At 36.5% G+C, this 15905-nt stretch overlaps 1 protein-coding gene across 10 annotated transcripts in view; it reads left to right on the forward strand.

The window, feature by feature from the left end:
* stpg2 (sperm-tail PG-rich repeat containing 2) overlaps positions 1 to 15905 on the forward strand; it is a 67835-nt gene that overhangs the window by 28230 nt on the left and 23700 nt on the right. For all 10 annotated transcript variants that reach the window (XR_012406089.1, XR_012406091.1, XR_012406090.1 and 7 more), the window contains 3 exon segments: positions 3782 to 3893; positions 4725 to 4826; positions 8670 to 8829. Coding sequence is in view for 7 of the 10 variants with exons in the window: in XM_073951052.1 (XP_073807153.1) it covers positions 3782 to 3893; positions 4725 to 4826; positions 8670 to 8829 (374 nt within the window). In the remaining 3 variants the exon portion in view is untranslated.

Below are 15905 nucleotides of genomic sequence, written 5' to 3' on the forward strand. Positions count from 1 at the left end.
TGCATTGTCTTGAAAAATTCATTCTGAAGCATCTGGGCCTGTTGTGCCATATGCAGATGCTTCAGAATTCATTTTACACGTCTGATGCACACTGTACTGCATCCAAAACTCAAAAGCACTTCTTTGAGTATCAAAATCTAATCTGATTGACTGATTTTTAATGTACTGGATTGATTTATAGTCAATCAAAATAAGTTATTTAGATGCTTGTATCAATATGTTAAGGATAACTAAGCTAGTGTGCTCCAAAGCAGTGACAAATTCACATTTAAAAGATATAAACATCTAAACATTTTGTCACTTCCGACTAAATGATGCAATGTTTTTTTGACGTCTCCCCATACTTCTGTTTCTCATTAAATCTTCTGACCAATCAAAATGCTCTTTTGCATCTGGCATTTCCTGCCCCCTTTAATACACTTCTCAAAAACTCTCACTGGCACAGCTGTGATAAAAACGAAACGCTATTGGCTGCTTTTTTTTAAAGGGGAGTAGCTAATTTATGCGTCATCTTGTCTTTGTTTCAATGTAAATTACTAAATTACTTCAAACATCATATAAAAATGCACATTTCAAAGCACTTCACTGGGCTTTTATCTTCCTAGGGCTTAAGGCTGATTTATACTTCTGCGTCAAACGGCTACGGCGTAGCCTAAGCATTGACGCATAGCCCTACGCCATGGCCGTTGGCATTGTTAACGTGCACCTCTCAAAAAATGTAACTACACGTCGCAACGACGCGTAGCACAAGCTCTGTGATTGGTCAGCTTGGTAGCCCTGACGAGTCTGGGCGGGACCGAGAGCCACGCAAACATTGCGAGCCCGATGGAGCGATTGTTTACAAGTGTGGAGCTCCGGATGGAAAGTTTTGTTTTGTGTTTACCTCATAGTTAAAGTTGTTGCACGTCCGCCGGTTCCTGCCTCAAAATGAGCGAGTTTAAGCCACTTGTACATCCAGGAAGTGTTCAGAAAAAGCACCAGTGAAGAAACTCGACACAGAGGAACATTTACACCTCACTGCCAACTAGCGTTTCAGAGTTATTAATGCAGACCAACAGAGACAGCGCGCAGAAGTACAAATGCACAGCTACGTGCGTTGCATGCGCCGTGGGTTACGCCGGTCACTTGACGCAGAAGCATAAAGCAGGCTTTAGTGGCCACATAAGTGGACAGCACATTTTAGCTCTTATGTCTAATGTCTTATTTTTTTATATTCACTGTTTATAACTGTTTTGCAGCTTATAAAATATCCCAAACACTGTTTTAAACTGTCCAAAATGGGCAAAAAAATTTTACTCTCTGATAGTAGGGGCGTCAAAATAATTGTTTTCTTCTGTGCACCGCGATGCAGACGCAGACAATTCGGTATTGTTTCAGTAATAATCATAACCAGTTATTGTGAGTATATACTCACATATTTACAACATTCCAACTACTTAAAAATGCAGAAACTGTGCACAATTTTAATGTGTGTGTTTGTCTTTCACTGACATTTACAGCAGAAGCCCCTATTTCACTGTTATTGAGAGAATGAAAGTACTCTCTCTCTCTCTCACACTCACTGTCGGCCCATTTGATCTGCTGGTGTGACTTTTCCTCCCGTCTCGGCTGTTTTACAGCGATACTTCTGGATACAAACACGAGCGCGTGTCTGCATAGTTTTCTTCACCGCGGGAATTTTCATTCACTATCATGGATCATGTGTGATCGCCACTGCCACATGTCGCTTATCAGTGTCACTCATCGCGCAAGAGCCAATCGCAACTGTTTCTGTTGAGGGTGTGACCAATCAAAGGGGTGTAAGAGAACTTGCTAGACAAGGATAAGAAAGCGAGCTGGATATTTAAATTTGTTTATATTAATTGCTATCAATGCTTGTGTTGTTTAAAGGTACAGTTTATATATCTGACTGTTTGTATTAAATGGCAAAATTGCATTACAAATAGTATTTAAATATATTCATACTTTTTAATACAAGAATTCTGCTGTGAAGAAAATATAAAACTGTGTGTGAAAAGCATCGTCAATGCACCGTGATGCACAGAGATGTCGAATTGAACCGAATCGATGACATGATAATCGTAACCGAACCGTGAGACCTGGGGTCCGTTCTTCGTACGTGGATTACTCAGTTAGCTGGATTTGGATATTGACGATTTGACACGATCCAGGATCGTTTCGTTCTTCAAAGCTGATCAGAGAGTTGTTGTCATGGCAACAGTTCTGCTAGGTCAAACCTGATCGGGAGCAGGTTCAATTCATATAAACAGGATTAGATCGGCTCAGTTCAAGCAAAGATAATACAGAAAGTATGTTCCGAATTCTGATATTTTCTTACAGTAGTAGTTATATACACTTAGGAAAATGGTACATATTTTTAAACTATGTATATAGAGTTATAGTTATTAATAAAATAAATAAAGTTATACATATTTATAAAACTTATGCAATCTGCACCCTCGAAATGAAAGAATAAAGACTGCCACCTGTTGGTGCAAAGAGAAAACTTATTGATATGAACTTTTTAGATCGCTTTAGTACAAATTGTGTATAATAAAAGTTGACAATATGTGACTTTTTATAATACATTTATGCAGTCATAAATATGTTTTGACAGTTAATATGCCAGTGATTATGCTTTACAAAAGTTGCAGACACCTTTACCAATATCAAAATGCTTTTGTAAACATCCGAATAAAAAAACGGCTACTGTAATAAAGAAAATATTTTCTAAATGTAGAACTAAATACATTGATATGCATTGAAATACATGATGAATACTCTTGACACATGAAAGTGTAAAGCCTGCACCTCATAACAAATGTGTAATGTTATTGCGTGTCATATTTAACAAACGGTTTACTGCTAATTTGATGTAATTTTTCTCACATGGATAATTGAATATTAATCAGATGATGTCATTACGCTGCTGTGCCGTCAGCCAATCGTTGCATTGCTGATCATGATTTCGAGGACTGATAGATCTGTCCTTCTTAACACACGCAGCGATCTCAGATCAGTTTATCCAGACATTCTAATCTGATTCACGAACTTGTTTGAAGAACCAAATTAGCGAGAGATCAGTTATCAAGATTAAAAGATCCAGGATCTGCCAAATCATCTTAGATCATTTAAGCAAGGTACGAAGAACGGACCCCAGTATAAGTTCACAGCTCTATCTGAAAGTCAAAACATGTTCAAAAAATCAGATTTATTATATAGTATTGATATATAATATATATAATTGATATATATATATATATAACATTTATCGACTGATATTAATATGGCCACTGATTTGAAGGTCTACACAGAATCTGCGCGCGCAGAATTCCGCAGATTTTCCGCAGATTTCTGCAGATTTTTAGCCCATTATTAATTCTGTTTATTTACTTGAGTAAATGTGTAATTCTGAATTTATTCAGTTTTTATTCAGTAATTTATTACTTTTTATTTAATATATTAAGGTTTTAGTTATGATACTCCGCTGGATACTCCCAAAATAATTCAGCAGAAATCCGCAGATTTTTACCAAAATTCTCCGCAGAAATAGCAAAAAACGTCCGCAGATTCCGTCTGGCCCTGCTGATATGTTGTGCATCCTAAAAAATAATAGTAAAAAATAAAAGAAATGACTTGAATAGTTGAAACCTTATTGGCTCATTTAAATAAGTTAAATTAACAAAAAAAATCTGTTGCCATTACTTTTTGTCATATCATTTTTTACAGGGTATGGTGTGTCAAAAACTGAATTGTGTTCATTTCTCTGTGTGTTTTTCAGGGATCAGACTGTCCAATATGAGAATGTGAATGTGAAGCGAGAGCAAAGGAGCCGTTCAGAGCTCAGCATCCCTCGATACCATGAACTGGTGCCCCTGCAGGAGGAGAAGAAGGTGTACTTCTTACATTATTTTAGTCTGGGGTTCATATGTGTGTCCATCTCAGGGATCTACACATTTGTTTTTCCTTCCACAAAGACATTTGATGCCACAAGTGTCCCATCTCTGAGTGGAAATGCACAAATAATTTACAACCAGGTTTTTCAAACGAGCTTTAAACATGCGTGTACAGTTGAAGTCAGAATTATTAGCCCTCCTGTACATGTGTGTTTGTCTTTTTCAATTATTTCCCAAATGATGTTTAACAGTGCAAGGAATTTTTCACAGTAGTGCCTATAATGTGTTTTCATCTGGAGAAAGTCTTGTCTTATTTTGGCTAGAATAAAAGCAGTTCTTAATTTTTTAAGCACTATTTTATGGTCAATATTATTAGTTCCCTTTAGCAATATTTGTTTTTAATTGTCTAAGGAACAAACCATCGTCATACAATGATTTGCCTAGTAAAGCTAATCCTAGTTAGGCCTTTAAATGTCACTTTAAGCTGTAGAAGTGTCTTGAAAAATATCTAGTCAATTATTATTTACTGTCATCATGGCAAAGATAAAATAAATCCGTTATTAGAAATGAGTTATTAAAACTATTATGATTAGAAATGTGTTGAGAAAATCTCTGTTAAACAGAAATTGGGGACGAAAATATATTCAGGAGGGCTAATAATTCTGACTGTAACTGTAGAAGTGTTGTGTTGTCTGTAGAGGGCACTATTGTGACAAGACTCAAGGTTAGTTCTGCAGTATTTCAGCATGGATGCTTTTCTGTTCTGTTCTGAATCAGGTTTGTTTTTCATTACGTTTGCATCTTTTTTGTCTGTGTCTGTGTTTGTAGGGTGTTCCAGGTCCAGGGCAGTACTACATAAAGAGTCAATTTGAGACATCCAGTAACACACACAGGCCTGCACAGAGCCCACCCTTCCTGTCTCAAGCTCAGGCATGACAAACTGCATTTTTCTTTAGACATTTGTGACTTGTGTCTTATGTTACATGAGTATATTGTTGGCACTAGGAAAAAATACACTGTATGGGACAAAATGTTTCTTTTATGGGCGTCACTGAGGCTCAGTGATTAGTACTGTCGCCTCACAGCAAGAAAGTCACTGGTTCAAGTACTGGCTGGGCCAGTTCTGTGTGGAGTCTGCATGTTCTCCCCGTGTTCGTGTGGGTTTCCTCCGGGTGCTCCAGATTCCCCCACAGTCCAAACACATGCACTGTAGGGGAATTGAATAAGCTAAATTGGCCCTTGTGTATGAGCGTGTGTGTGAATGTGAGAGTGTATTGGTGTTTCCCAGTACTGGGTTGGAGCTGGAAGGGCATCTGCTGCATAAAACATATGCTGGAATAGTTGGCGGTTCATTCCACTTTGACGACCCCTGATAAATAAGGGACTGAGCTGAAGGAAAATGAATGAATGAATGATATTCCATTGGTCAAAAAAAGCTGTTGCTTGTTCCAGCTGCTTATTTAAAATGAGTTGAGTTTTTTTTTAGAAAGCACTTAATTGTTTTGTTCAATCAACTTAAAATTGTAAAAACTTCACTTAATCGATTTGCATTTAGGTGGACACAGCATTTTATACAGTGATGAAGATATTTTGCAATTAAACATTTTTGATTAGTAATTTGCATTGCTAACAACATAATTTGAACAACTTTAAACATTTTTTTTTCAGTTGATTTTTTTTAAATCATCAGATTCTTGATTTTCAAACTGTTGTATCTCTGCCAAATATCATTATGTCCTAAGAAACCAAACACAAATGTAAGGTTTATTTGTGCAGCTTTCAGGAAAATGAATGAATGAATGAATATATGGTAAAATATATAGCAAAGATAAAATAAGTAAGTTATTAGAAATGAGTTATTAAAACTATTATGTTTAGAAATGTGTTGACAAAAATCTGCTCTCATAAATACACATATATATTAGGTGTGTAACGGTTCACAAAAACCACGGATTGGTTCGATACGACGCAGTGGTGTCACGGTTCGGTATGTTTTCGATACAGCAAAAAAAGAAAAAAGCCAGAGGATTTCTCTGATTTACATTTTTTATGTATTAAACTAACATCATAAAAGTATGATCTTGTTTTTTTTTTCTTTTACTTTAAACAGTGATAGAGCTATACATCTGGGTTTTCTGCTTAGCAGCAAATTAAACAAATCCTTCTTTATACTCAAAACCAAAAGGCTGCTTATAAAAAATAAATATAATATTTTAGCAGTTAAACAAATAAAAAGAAAAGAACACTTTAGTTTTTATATGGAGCTCAGTTTCAATAAATTTTTAAGTATTTTTTTATTATCAGAAAAATGAGTGTCCACCTTTTCTTCAGGCACAGATCTGCTTAATTTGACTGTCACCTGCCATTTGAGTGGATCTGAAAGCAGGAATTATCTCACTGAAATAGGTTTATGAAGGAATAATGTAACGGAGCTCTATTACATTTAACATTTTCTTAAAACCCGAAATTTCCACTACCGATTAAGGTCTCATATCCACAGCTATACATGTACCGATCGCCTCGGTAATCTGTAGGAATTGCCTGTCTAAATGCTGCGGAGATAGGCGCATGTAGTGCATGTGTTTCTAGTTTTCATCTAATTCCAGTTAGTGATTCTGTGATGTCAGTGTAAATTTGTGACATGCTCAAATATTACCGCTAAAATAGCTTGCTGTCATAGCAGATGTCATTGTTTTTTTCATCCAGCACTCTCCTGCCATCACCCTCATAACTTACAGGGAAAACAAAGTGCTCCCAAATGCCAGACCCGCTGTTGGTTATAGGAGGATTACAATAATGTTACTAGCCATTTTGCGAGCGTGTGCCTGACTGGAGTAGTGTTTGGAGGTGGGCAGGGAAGGCAGCATATCACGGGATTCCTTGCATATCACAGCATATCACATTCGGGATTCCTTGTTGAGCGTTGTTGCACTGAAAACAATATGTTTTGTACACTTATAATCTTTTATCTTTTTAGATAAATGTCTGAATCGTTTGTTTTGTGATGCATACCGAATCGAATGTCTCGTACCGAATGTCTCAATACGAATAGGCGTATCTTTACACCCTTAATATATATATATATATATATATATATATATATATATATATATATATATATATATATATATATATATATATATATATATATATATATATATATATATATATATACGTATGTGTATATATATATATATATATATATATATATATATATATATATGTATGTATATATATGTATGTATATATATATATATATATATATATATATATATATATATGTATATATATATATATATATATATATATATATATATATATGAGCAATATCACACGAGTAGCAGTGCGATATGGCTGTATATCGGCACTGGTGGAAGGTGTGCGATGGCACAAGGCCGCAGGTCGATATCACATCGAGTGTGATATTGCATTTATACAACAGTTTAACGGCATAATTGTGTATATAAAAACAAAATCAAACGATGAGAGTCTCAAAAACCCTTTTGTATGAGGAACTACTTTCTTACACATTGGATTCAAATCATAAGCTGACAGTTAAACAGCTGTTAAAACAGTTAAAAGCATCTTTTAAACTTTAGATCTGTAGTGTCTGCTTTTTGCTGGCTGTATGTGGGTGGAGTAATACACAAAGGGTAAAGAGGCTTTAGGAATTCTGATATTACAGAATATCGCACGGCTATCAACCAATCAGATTTGAGAACCAGAAAGAACTGTTGTATAAATGAGCAATATCACACGAGTAGCAGTGCGATATGGCTGCATATCGGCACTGGTGGGAAGCGTGCGATGGCGCAAGGCCGCAGGCCGAGTGCCTTAGTGCCCCCACCAGTGCCGATATACAGCCATATCGCACTGCTACGAAGGTGATATTGCATTTATACAACAGTTTGACGACATAATTGTGTATATAAAAACAAAATCAAACATGGAGAGTCTCAAAACCCCTTTTGTAAGAGGAACTACTTTCTTCCACCTTTGGATTAAAATTATAAGCTGACAGTTTAACAGTTGTTAAAACAGTTAAAAGCATCTTTTAAACTTATAAAACTGTATAAACTTATAGATCTGTAGTGTCTGCTACACAGAATATATTATATATTATATATATATAATATATTATATATTATATATATATAATATATTATATATATATATATATATATATATATATATATATATATATATATATATATATATATTATATATTATATATATATATATATATATATATATATATATAATATATATATATATTCAGGGAGGCTAATAATTCATTCATTCATTTTCTTTTCAGCTTAGTCCCTTTATTAATATGGGGTCGCCACAGCGGAATGAACCACCAACTTATCCAGCACATGTTTTACGCAGCGAATGCCCTTTCAGCTGCAACCTATCGCTGAGAAACACACACTCATACACTACAGACAATTTAACTTACCCAATTCTCGTATACCCTTTTAGGCATGTGGGGGAAACCGGAGCACCCGGGGAAAACCTATGCCAACATGGGGAGAACATGCAAACTCCACACAGAAATGCCAACTGACCCAGCTGGGGCTCGAACCAGCGACCTTCTTGCTGCGAGACTATAGTGCTACCCAATGCGCCACCATGCAGCCCCGACTTCAACTGTTTAAAAAAGTGAACTGTAGAATAAAACAATAATAGTGGTCTAATAGCTGCAGAATAAGCAGGTGACTTCAGCTTTATGTGGACTTTGTATTGATTTCAGTATTGTTCTGCTTCTCGTAGCGGTTCAGTCCGGTCAAGGATGAAACGCCCCCTGTAGGTGCGTACGATGACCCGCGCTGTGCTCTGGAGATCCTGAAGAAAGGCAGAGCGCTGAACAAGAATCCTTTTGGCCAGACAGCTGTGCGATTCCTTCCAGAAAACAGATCGAAAGCTACTCCGGGTTCGTGACTGCGTGTTTTTCTGTCTGAATGTGAATCTGCGCTGCGTTCTGAATGCACAATGTCTTGATGTATCTGTGAAGAGCAGTCAGAGGTCAGATTTCAACTGCTTTGCTGGAGGAGAAAACAAAGTTAGTGAAGCTAGCACTGGATTTCATACTGCTGCAGAAATGCCTGGCAGCAGCCAATTAGATCTGAGGCCACTCTTAATGCAACCAATCAGATTCTATGACACTTTAAATGTCCTGTTAAGTGCTTTGAAATATGCATTATTTTTATTCCATGTTTGACGTAATCTCAACTGAATAATAAAGAGAGGGCGGGACATAGAGTAGCTCCTCCCCATTAAAAAAAACAGCCAATAGTGTTTTGTTTCCATTACAGCTCTGCCAGTGAGAGTGGTTGCATTAAATGAAAAGCAAATCAGAAGGGGTGGGGCATGCCACACTAAAGAGTATTTGATTGGTCAGAAGATTTAATGAGAAACTGAAGTATGAGGTGATGTCAAAAAATTTGTTGATTTATTTAGGCGGAAGTGACAAACTAAAAACTTTGGATTTTAATATCAGTAACAAAATATGCGTTTAGAAAATATAAAACTGTTTCGGAACATATAGATATCCCTAAAACTAACACACTCAAACTGACATCTAAAAAAATTATTTTAATTTCACAGGAATCATCTTTAAAGTATGTGTGCAGTCTAAACTTACAATGTTCAATTGTGCAAATTAATCCACTGATATTTCTTTATCTACGAGTCTATGAGGGAATGATGTGTTCAAGAAAGGCCTGCCCCTACTCAATATTCTGTTTCAGCTGAAAGTACATCAACGGGTTCATGCTGACTTTAAATAAATCGTTCATTTAGGCCGTACTCACACTAGGTACAGTTGCCTCGAACCGGGCCAAAGCACGCTTGTCCCCCCTCCCGTCTCCCCCGACGGCCCGCGCTCACACCATATCGGGCCTCGGCACGCTTACGTCATCGCTGCTGCTCTGTTCAGTGAGAAGCGCTCTCTATGGCAAGCCTTTTTAGCATTTAAATCTTTGTTCTGACTCCATAAATATATTAGAGATATGTCTAATTATATTTTGACTAGTCATAATTATAATTCCACTACCCAGAATGACAATTAGAGATATCTGCAATTACAATTGTACTAGTACGAAATCAGATGAATTTTGACTAGTAACAATTTTAATTAGAGATATCTCTGAGTTTTTACTAGTCTTAATACATTTAGAGATATCTTTAATTCGTCATATTTAGAGATATTTACAAATATATTTGAAGTTATCTCTAATTAATATACTAATAGTCGAATTACAGTTGTAGATATCTTGAATTGGATTTTTGACTAGTCAAAATTCATTTGGAGATATCTCTAATTACAATTGTGACTAGTCAAAACTTATTTAGAGATATCTGCAAATATTTTTTAATGGAAGTCAATGGAGGAATATGACTAGTCAGTCATAATGTATTTGCAGATATTTCCAATCTGACTAGTCGAATTATAATTATGACAAGTCAAAATATAATTAGAGATATCTCTAAATATATTTATGGATAGTCTGAACAAGGTTTAAATGCTAAAACGGCTTGCTATACGCTCTCACCCAGTAGCACAGTGGAGATTTCTCTAGTTATATCCTTTCAGTCGTTTGTTATGCAGTGACATGCAGTCAAATATTTCGCCAAACAGTCCTTAGGGATGCGGTGACACGCAGTCAGATATTTCACCGGACAGATCCGCCACTTTTGGCGCGCATAAACAATCATAAAGCTCTCGTGCTGCAGGAATGAGGAGGTCTGCTGTAGGTACAGCTGTGGTGCAGTGAGGGGTTTGCGTCTTTAATAAGCTACGGCAGTTTGCGATCACTGAACAGTAAGAATGATTAATAAATCCATATGAAACAACCCCTTAAAAGTCACGTATCGCTTCAGTTTTGGGTTTTGGCGCGTTTTGCACTCAGACACAAGCGTACCGCGCCAAAGCCCAAGTGATCCGCGCTCAGGCACACCTCTTCCAACCGGGCCAGGGCCGGCCAAGTGAACCGTGCTTGAGCCCGATTCAGCGCACTCACACTTCTCAAACGATCCGGGAAACGGGCCTGGGCACGGTACGGATGGCATAGTGTGAGTAGGCCCTTAGTAATCCTCAGTTCATCCAAAATGTAAACTGAAAAAAATAAGTGTAATTTACTTATAAATTTCACACTTAAAATTTCACACATATGGTAATTAAATAAATGTACTTATCTTAATTGAATAAGTGAATGTAACTTGACCTGATAAATTTAATTGAGTAAGTTTTACTTAGAAATCTGATGTAATTAATATAATTAAGTAAAACCACTTGTTCTTTTAAATGCTTATTTATGCAGTGCAAATAAAATAAAATGAAATAATCTGTTATATGACAAAAACTACCACGACAGTGTATAGTTAGGAGTATTTAATTAGAAAACAAATAGCAATAAAAGAAATAACAAGCAATTAAACCTGTGCTTCTGGGTGTTGGAAAGAAAACCTGGTCACATATTCCTGGCTGCTCCATCTTTTCAAAAGTTAATGTTCAAACTTGTAAAATTACAGACAATTCACACAAATTAAATAGCATATCCTCACTTTTTACACATATTTATGTGAAACTTAAAGCTTAAGCTTTTTTTTTTTTTCATAGAAAGCCTATAATGTAAAATAAGTATATGCCAAGCTAGACTTTCTTCCCATACTGATAAACTTCAGGTGACCTGTTATTGTGAGTTTTTTTTCCATTTTATACGTTTCCTTTTACTGTATCGATGTTGTAATGTAATTAAAATACCATTAGTTAAATAGACTTTGGCACCCGTCAGAATCGACAGGCTAGCGCAGAAGCTCTATTGAATATTCAATTCAATTCAATTCAATTCAGCTTTATTTGTATAGCGCTTTTACAATGTAGATTGTGTCAAAGCAGCTTCACATAAATGGTCATAGTAATTGGAACAGTGTGGTTCAGGTTTTAGTGTTTAAGTTCAGTTCAGTTTAGCTCAGTTCAGTGTGATTTAATCATTACTGAGAGTTCAAACACTGAAGAGCAAATTCAACGATGCGTAGCTCTACCAATCCTGAACCATGCGAGGCAGTGGCGACAGCGGGGAGGGAAAAAAAACTTCACCTGATGGGAGTGAAGAAAAAAAACCTTGAGAGAACCAGACTCAGTTGGGCACGACCATTTTAATTTCTCCGCTGGCCAAAAGTCTTGTGCAGAACTTCATTCGCCGTGGTTTATGCTGGAAGATGGCCTCAATGAAGACTCGTCTGTCCCTGGAGCGTCGCTGGAATCAGACACATGTTCTCCACTCCCCACGACCATCAGCGCAGCAGCAGCTCAGGATATGGCCTGGTCCCGGATATGGAATCCTTGGGATCATCACGTCGCTGGTCTTGGATCCAATCAGTGACTCCGCCTAATCTGAGGACCTCGGGATGAGTATCCCCAGGTGAAAATAGAGAATAAAGAGAATAATTAGCGTAGCTGCTGTTCATAGTGTATATAAGCAAAATGTAGAAGCCTGTGTGGAACCTGCTAGGTGATGCACTGAGTGTATGCTTTACTAAACAGATAGGTCTTTAATCTAGTTTTGAACTGGGAGAGTGTGTCTGAGCCTCGGACATTACCAGGAAGGCTATTCCAGAGTGTAGGAGCCATGAAAGAGAAGGCTCGACCTCCTTTACTTGATTTTGCTATTCTAGGTACTACCAGAAGCCCTGAATTTTGAGATCTTAAGGAGCGAGTTGGTTCGTAGCGAGACAGAAGGTTGGTTAGATAAACAGGAGCTAGATTATTTAGAGCTTTATAGGTGAGAAGTAATATTTTAAATTCAATACGAAATTTAACAGGCAGCCAGTGTGAGGAGGATAAAATTGGGGTTATATGATCATATTTTCTAGACCTGGTCAGAACTCTGGCTGCTGCATTTTGCACTAATTGAAGTTTGTTAATAGAGGATGCTGGGCAGCCAGCAAATAGAGCATTGAATATACTGGGGTAAAATAAATGCTCATATTATAAAGACATGTCGGGGAAAAATGTAGTTTAATGCAGTGCTTCTTGTACAATCTGAGACCCACTTTATATCGTATATCACTCAGCCAGTAGAGATCGCTGATTTTTAAAGAAATCGGACCTTAAGCATGCTAATTTTTGCAACGGCATACAGTTCATTGGAAGCGATTGACCCATGTTACTGGCAAATTAAAAGTCCTTTTAGCATACTTCGGGATATACCCTATTAGTATGGCTAACCAACATTAGCATATAAAGCTATCTCAAGAATACTCTAAACTTTTTAAAGGTACAGAATTAAGGCATGAAACCACAGTTCAATATTTGCTGAATTAACTATATGTAAAAATCCGTAATATAATGCGTTTTAAACAATACTTACTTGTCGAGAACAGATGGAATGGAACCATCTTCACGTGATTGCTTTACACCAGGTGCTGGTTTAAGTTTTACATGATATTTTTGAATATGCTTCAAATACTCCATTAAATCTTATAAATGTTACTTTGAGTCACAAAGTACTTTTCTGGCAAAAATGTAACATTTACCACAGATTTTAATTAATATTGAGCAGTTTTTCATTTTACTAAAATATTCTAAGATGATTTTTCCTGTTTTATTTACTGAGCCATAAAATAAATTTTACAGTATAGTTAGATTTCATCCAAAACGGTGGTCTTAGGTAAAGTCAACAGCACTATTAACTAGGGATGTAACAATATTGTAAATACCGTCATACCGCAATAGTAATTTTTTTTCAATATTACCGTAGGCGCATGACTTAATAAAACTATATTTCTGAGAAAAGTTTGCTCAGGCGAATGAAGCGAACGGGAGGTAGCGGGAACTACAATTCCCATCAGCCCAGGCGTGGCCATCATCCTTTGCGGTCTGTTGTCACTACAGATCCAGTAATGCGGAAATGGAGTGTGTTGCTAGTAGGGGGGAAGAAAAAGAGCTGGAAATGATCGAACCTAAAGCGGGTTTTAAATCGGATGTGTGGAAGTATTTCGGTTTCTTTCTAAAAAGATATGAAAAAGTAGAAAAGGTGACAAAGAAAAAAACAGTATGCAGGCACTGCCAGACTGTGGTGAAATATAAGTCAGGGAATACGACTAAAAACAGTCATGGGGACTGCAGAACACAGCACACTTGTTAGATTAATGCAGACATTGACTTGTACCACAAAGAGACCTCTATCTCACTCATGGCTTGTCCTCTCAAGTGGTGGAAAGACAATGCACAGCGTTACCCACTGCTGTCAACCTTGGCTAAATCATATCTCTCTGTCCCAGAAACTTCAGTCCCAAATGAGAGGGTTTTTTTCTGTTGCAGGGGACATTGTAAATGCCCAGAGATCCCAGCTTTTACCAGATTATAGTTATATGATCATTTTGCTTAAAAACCCCATCTCTATCTTAGTGAGTGAGTGAGTGATTAAATGTTTACCGTGATGTGTTTTCAACAATACTAAATTGAAACTTTATTTTTTTATATGGTTTAATAGTTTTTTGTTATTAAAATTAAAAAATTGAAGTTCCTGTTTCGAAACTTACAGATAGATGGCTAATTTGTATGTCATTGATATGTTCAGTGCTAAGGTAAAAAAAGTACTTTTGCCACTTTTTTCAAGTCTTTTCATTAGTTTTGTTTTCCTGTAAATTACTTAATAAATACCGTACCGTGCCATTCATACCGAGGTATTACCGTACCGTGAAATTCTGATACCGTTACATCCCTACTATTAACACAATAATGTAATAAATGTATGCCAGCTTGATGAGCATACAAAACAGAAAATCTTACAGACCTGAAACTGAATTGTAGCATTTGTAAATTAAACAAAGCCACAAAACAAAATGTAGTTCCCAAACTACTTAATGGACCCTTTTCTACAAGACTGTTATGGCTTGTTTAACGGTCATCGGCATCTTAAATCCTTGAACGTTTTTGACGGTCCATGCGCAGAGCGCAAAACGCAGGGCGCAAACGCTTTCAGGGCGTGTATGGACGTGTTATTGCTAATTTAAAGACGGGAAATCTGCCTTGCGCCGCGGCGCATGGTCTAAAAGGGTTGAGTTTATTTTCTTAATGAGTTATAGGTGTGTTTTGAGACTAAACCAATTAGAGTCTCATCTCCCATTACCTTTAAGAGTCAGCTGCGTCACGCCAAGAGCGCATTCACTATTTACAGGACGCAAAGTAAGTCTAAGAGGAAAAAATGAGCATTTCACAAGCAAACAGTTAACAGTTTTTATTAACAGAAAACAGTAAACAGAGCATCACCTGCGTGAGAATGAGAGATAATGGATCTAATTTCACATTTGCTCTTGGATAGGGAAACCTTTACGCACAGACATCAATTAGTCTATAAATAAATACTTTTGTTTGTTAAGCGCAAATATTCGTTTCAAAACTATTTCTAAATTCAGTTCTAATTTCCAGCAAACGAATAAATGAACAATAATAACGAAGTGTGCTCAAAAACCTGAGTTATATCCTAAAACACATGCCATGCCCCATATGGTCTAAAACCTGACAGGTGGGCAAATCTAAGCTTGTTTTTAATAAAACAAATATAAATATGGATATAATAAATAATACTGCTAATAATAATAACATTATACAAAAGCAAATTGTTATGAATGAACTGAAAAAGCCTCCCGAGATGATGAAGGCATAAAAGCAGTGATTTTTCATATTTTTGTTGGCTAGAAAATAATGTTTTGTAATATTTTAATTCTTTGTATTTGTATTCTATATCTATTCTTATTATATCATATATATTCCCTTAATATTTAATTTTTTTCATATGTAAAGATATTTGCCTATTGCTCTCTTGTGTGTATTGAGCAGTGTGTAAGCGAGGCGCAACTCTGCGCCGGAGTTTAGACCGGGTTTGTTTTGGTCTAATGAAAAATCTATTATAGTTTCTCAAAATAGCAACGCACCAGCGGTCCGCCTCAGAACGCCTTCCTTTTTAGACCAGAACGCCTATGGGCGCACAAATGAGCGCT

Source organism: Danio rerio, chromosome 5, assembly GCF_049306965.1.
Source record: "Danio rerio strain Tuebingen ecotype United States chromosome 5, GRCz12tu, whole genome shotgun sequence".
NCBI lineage: Eukaryota > Metazoa > Chordata > Actinopteri > Cypriniformes > Danionidae > Danio > Danio rerio.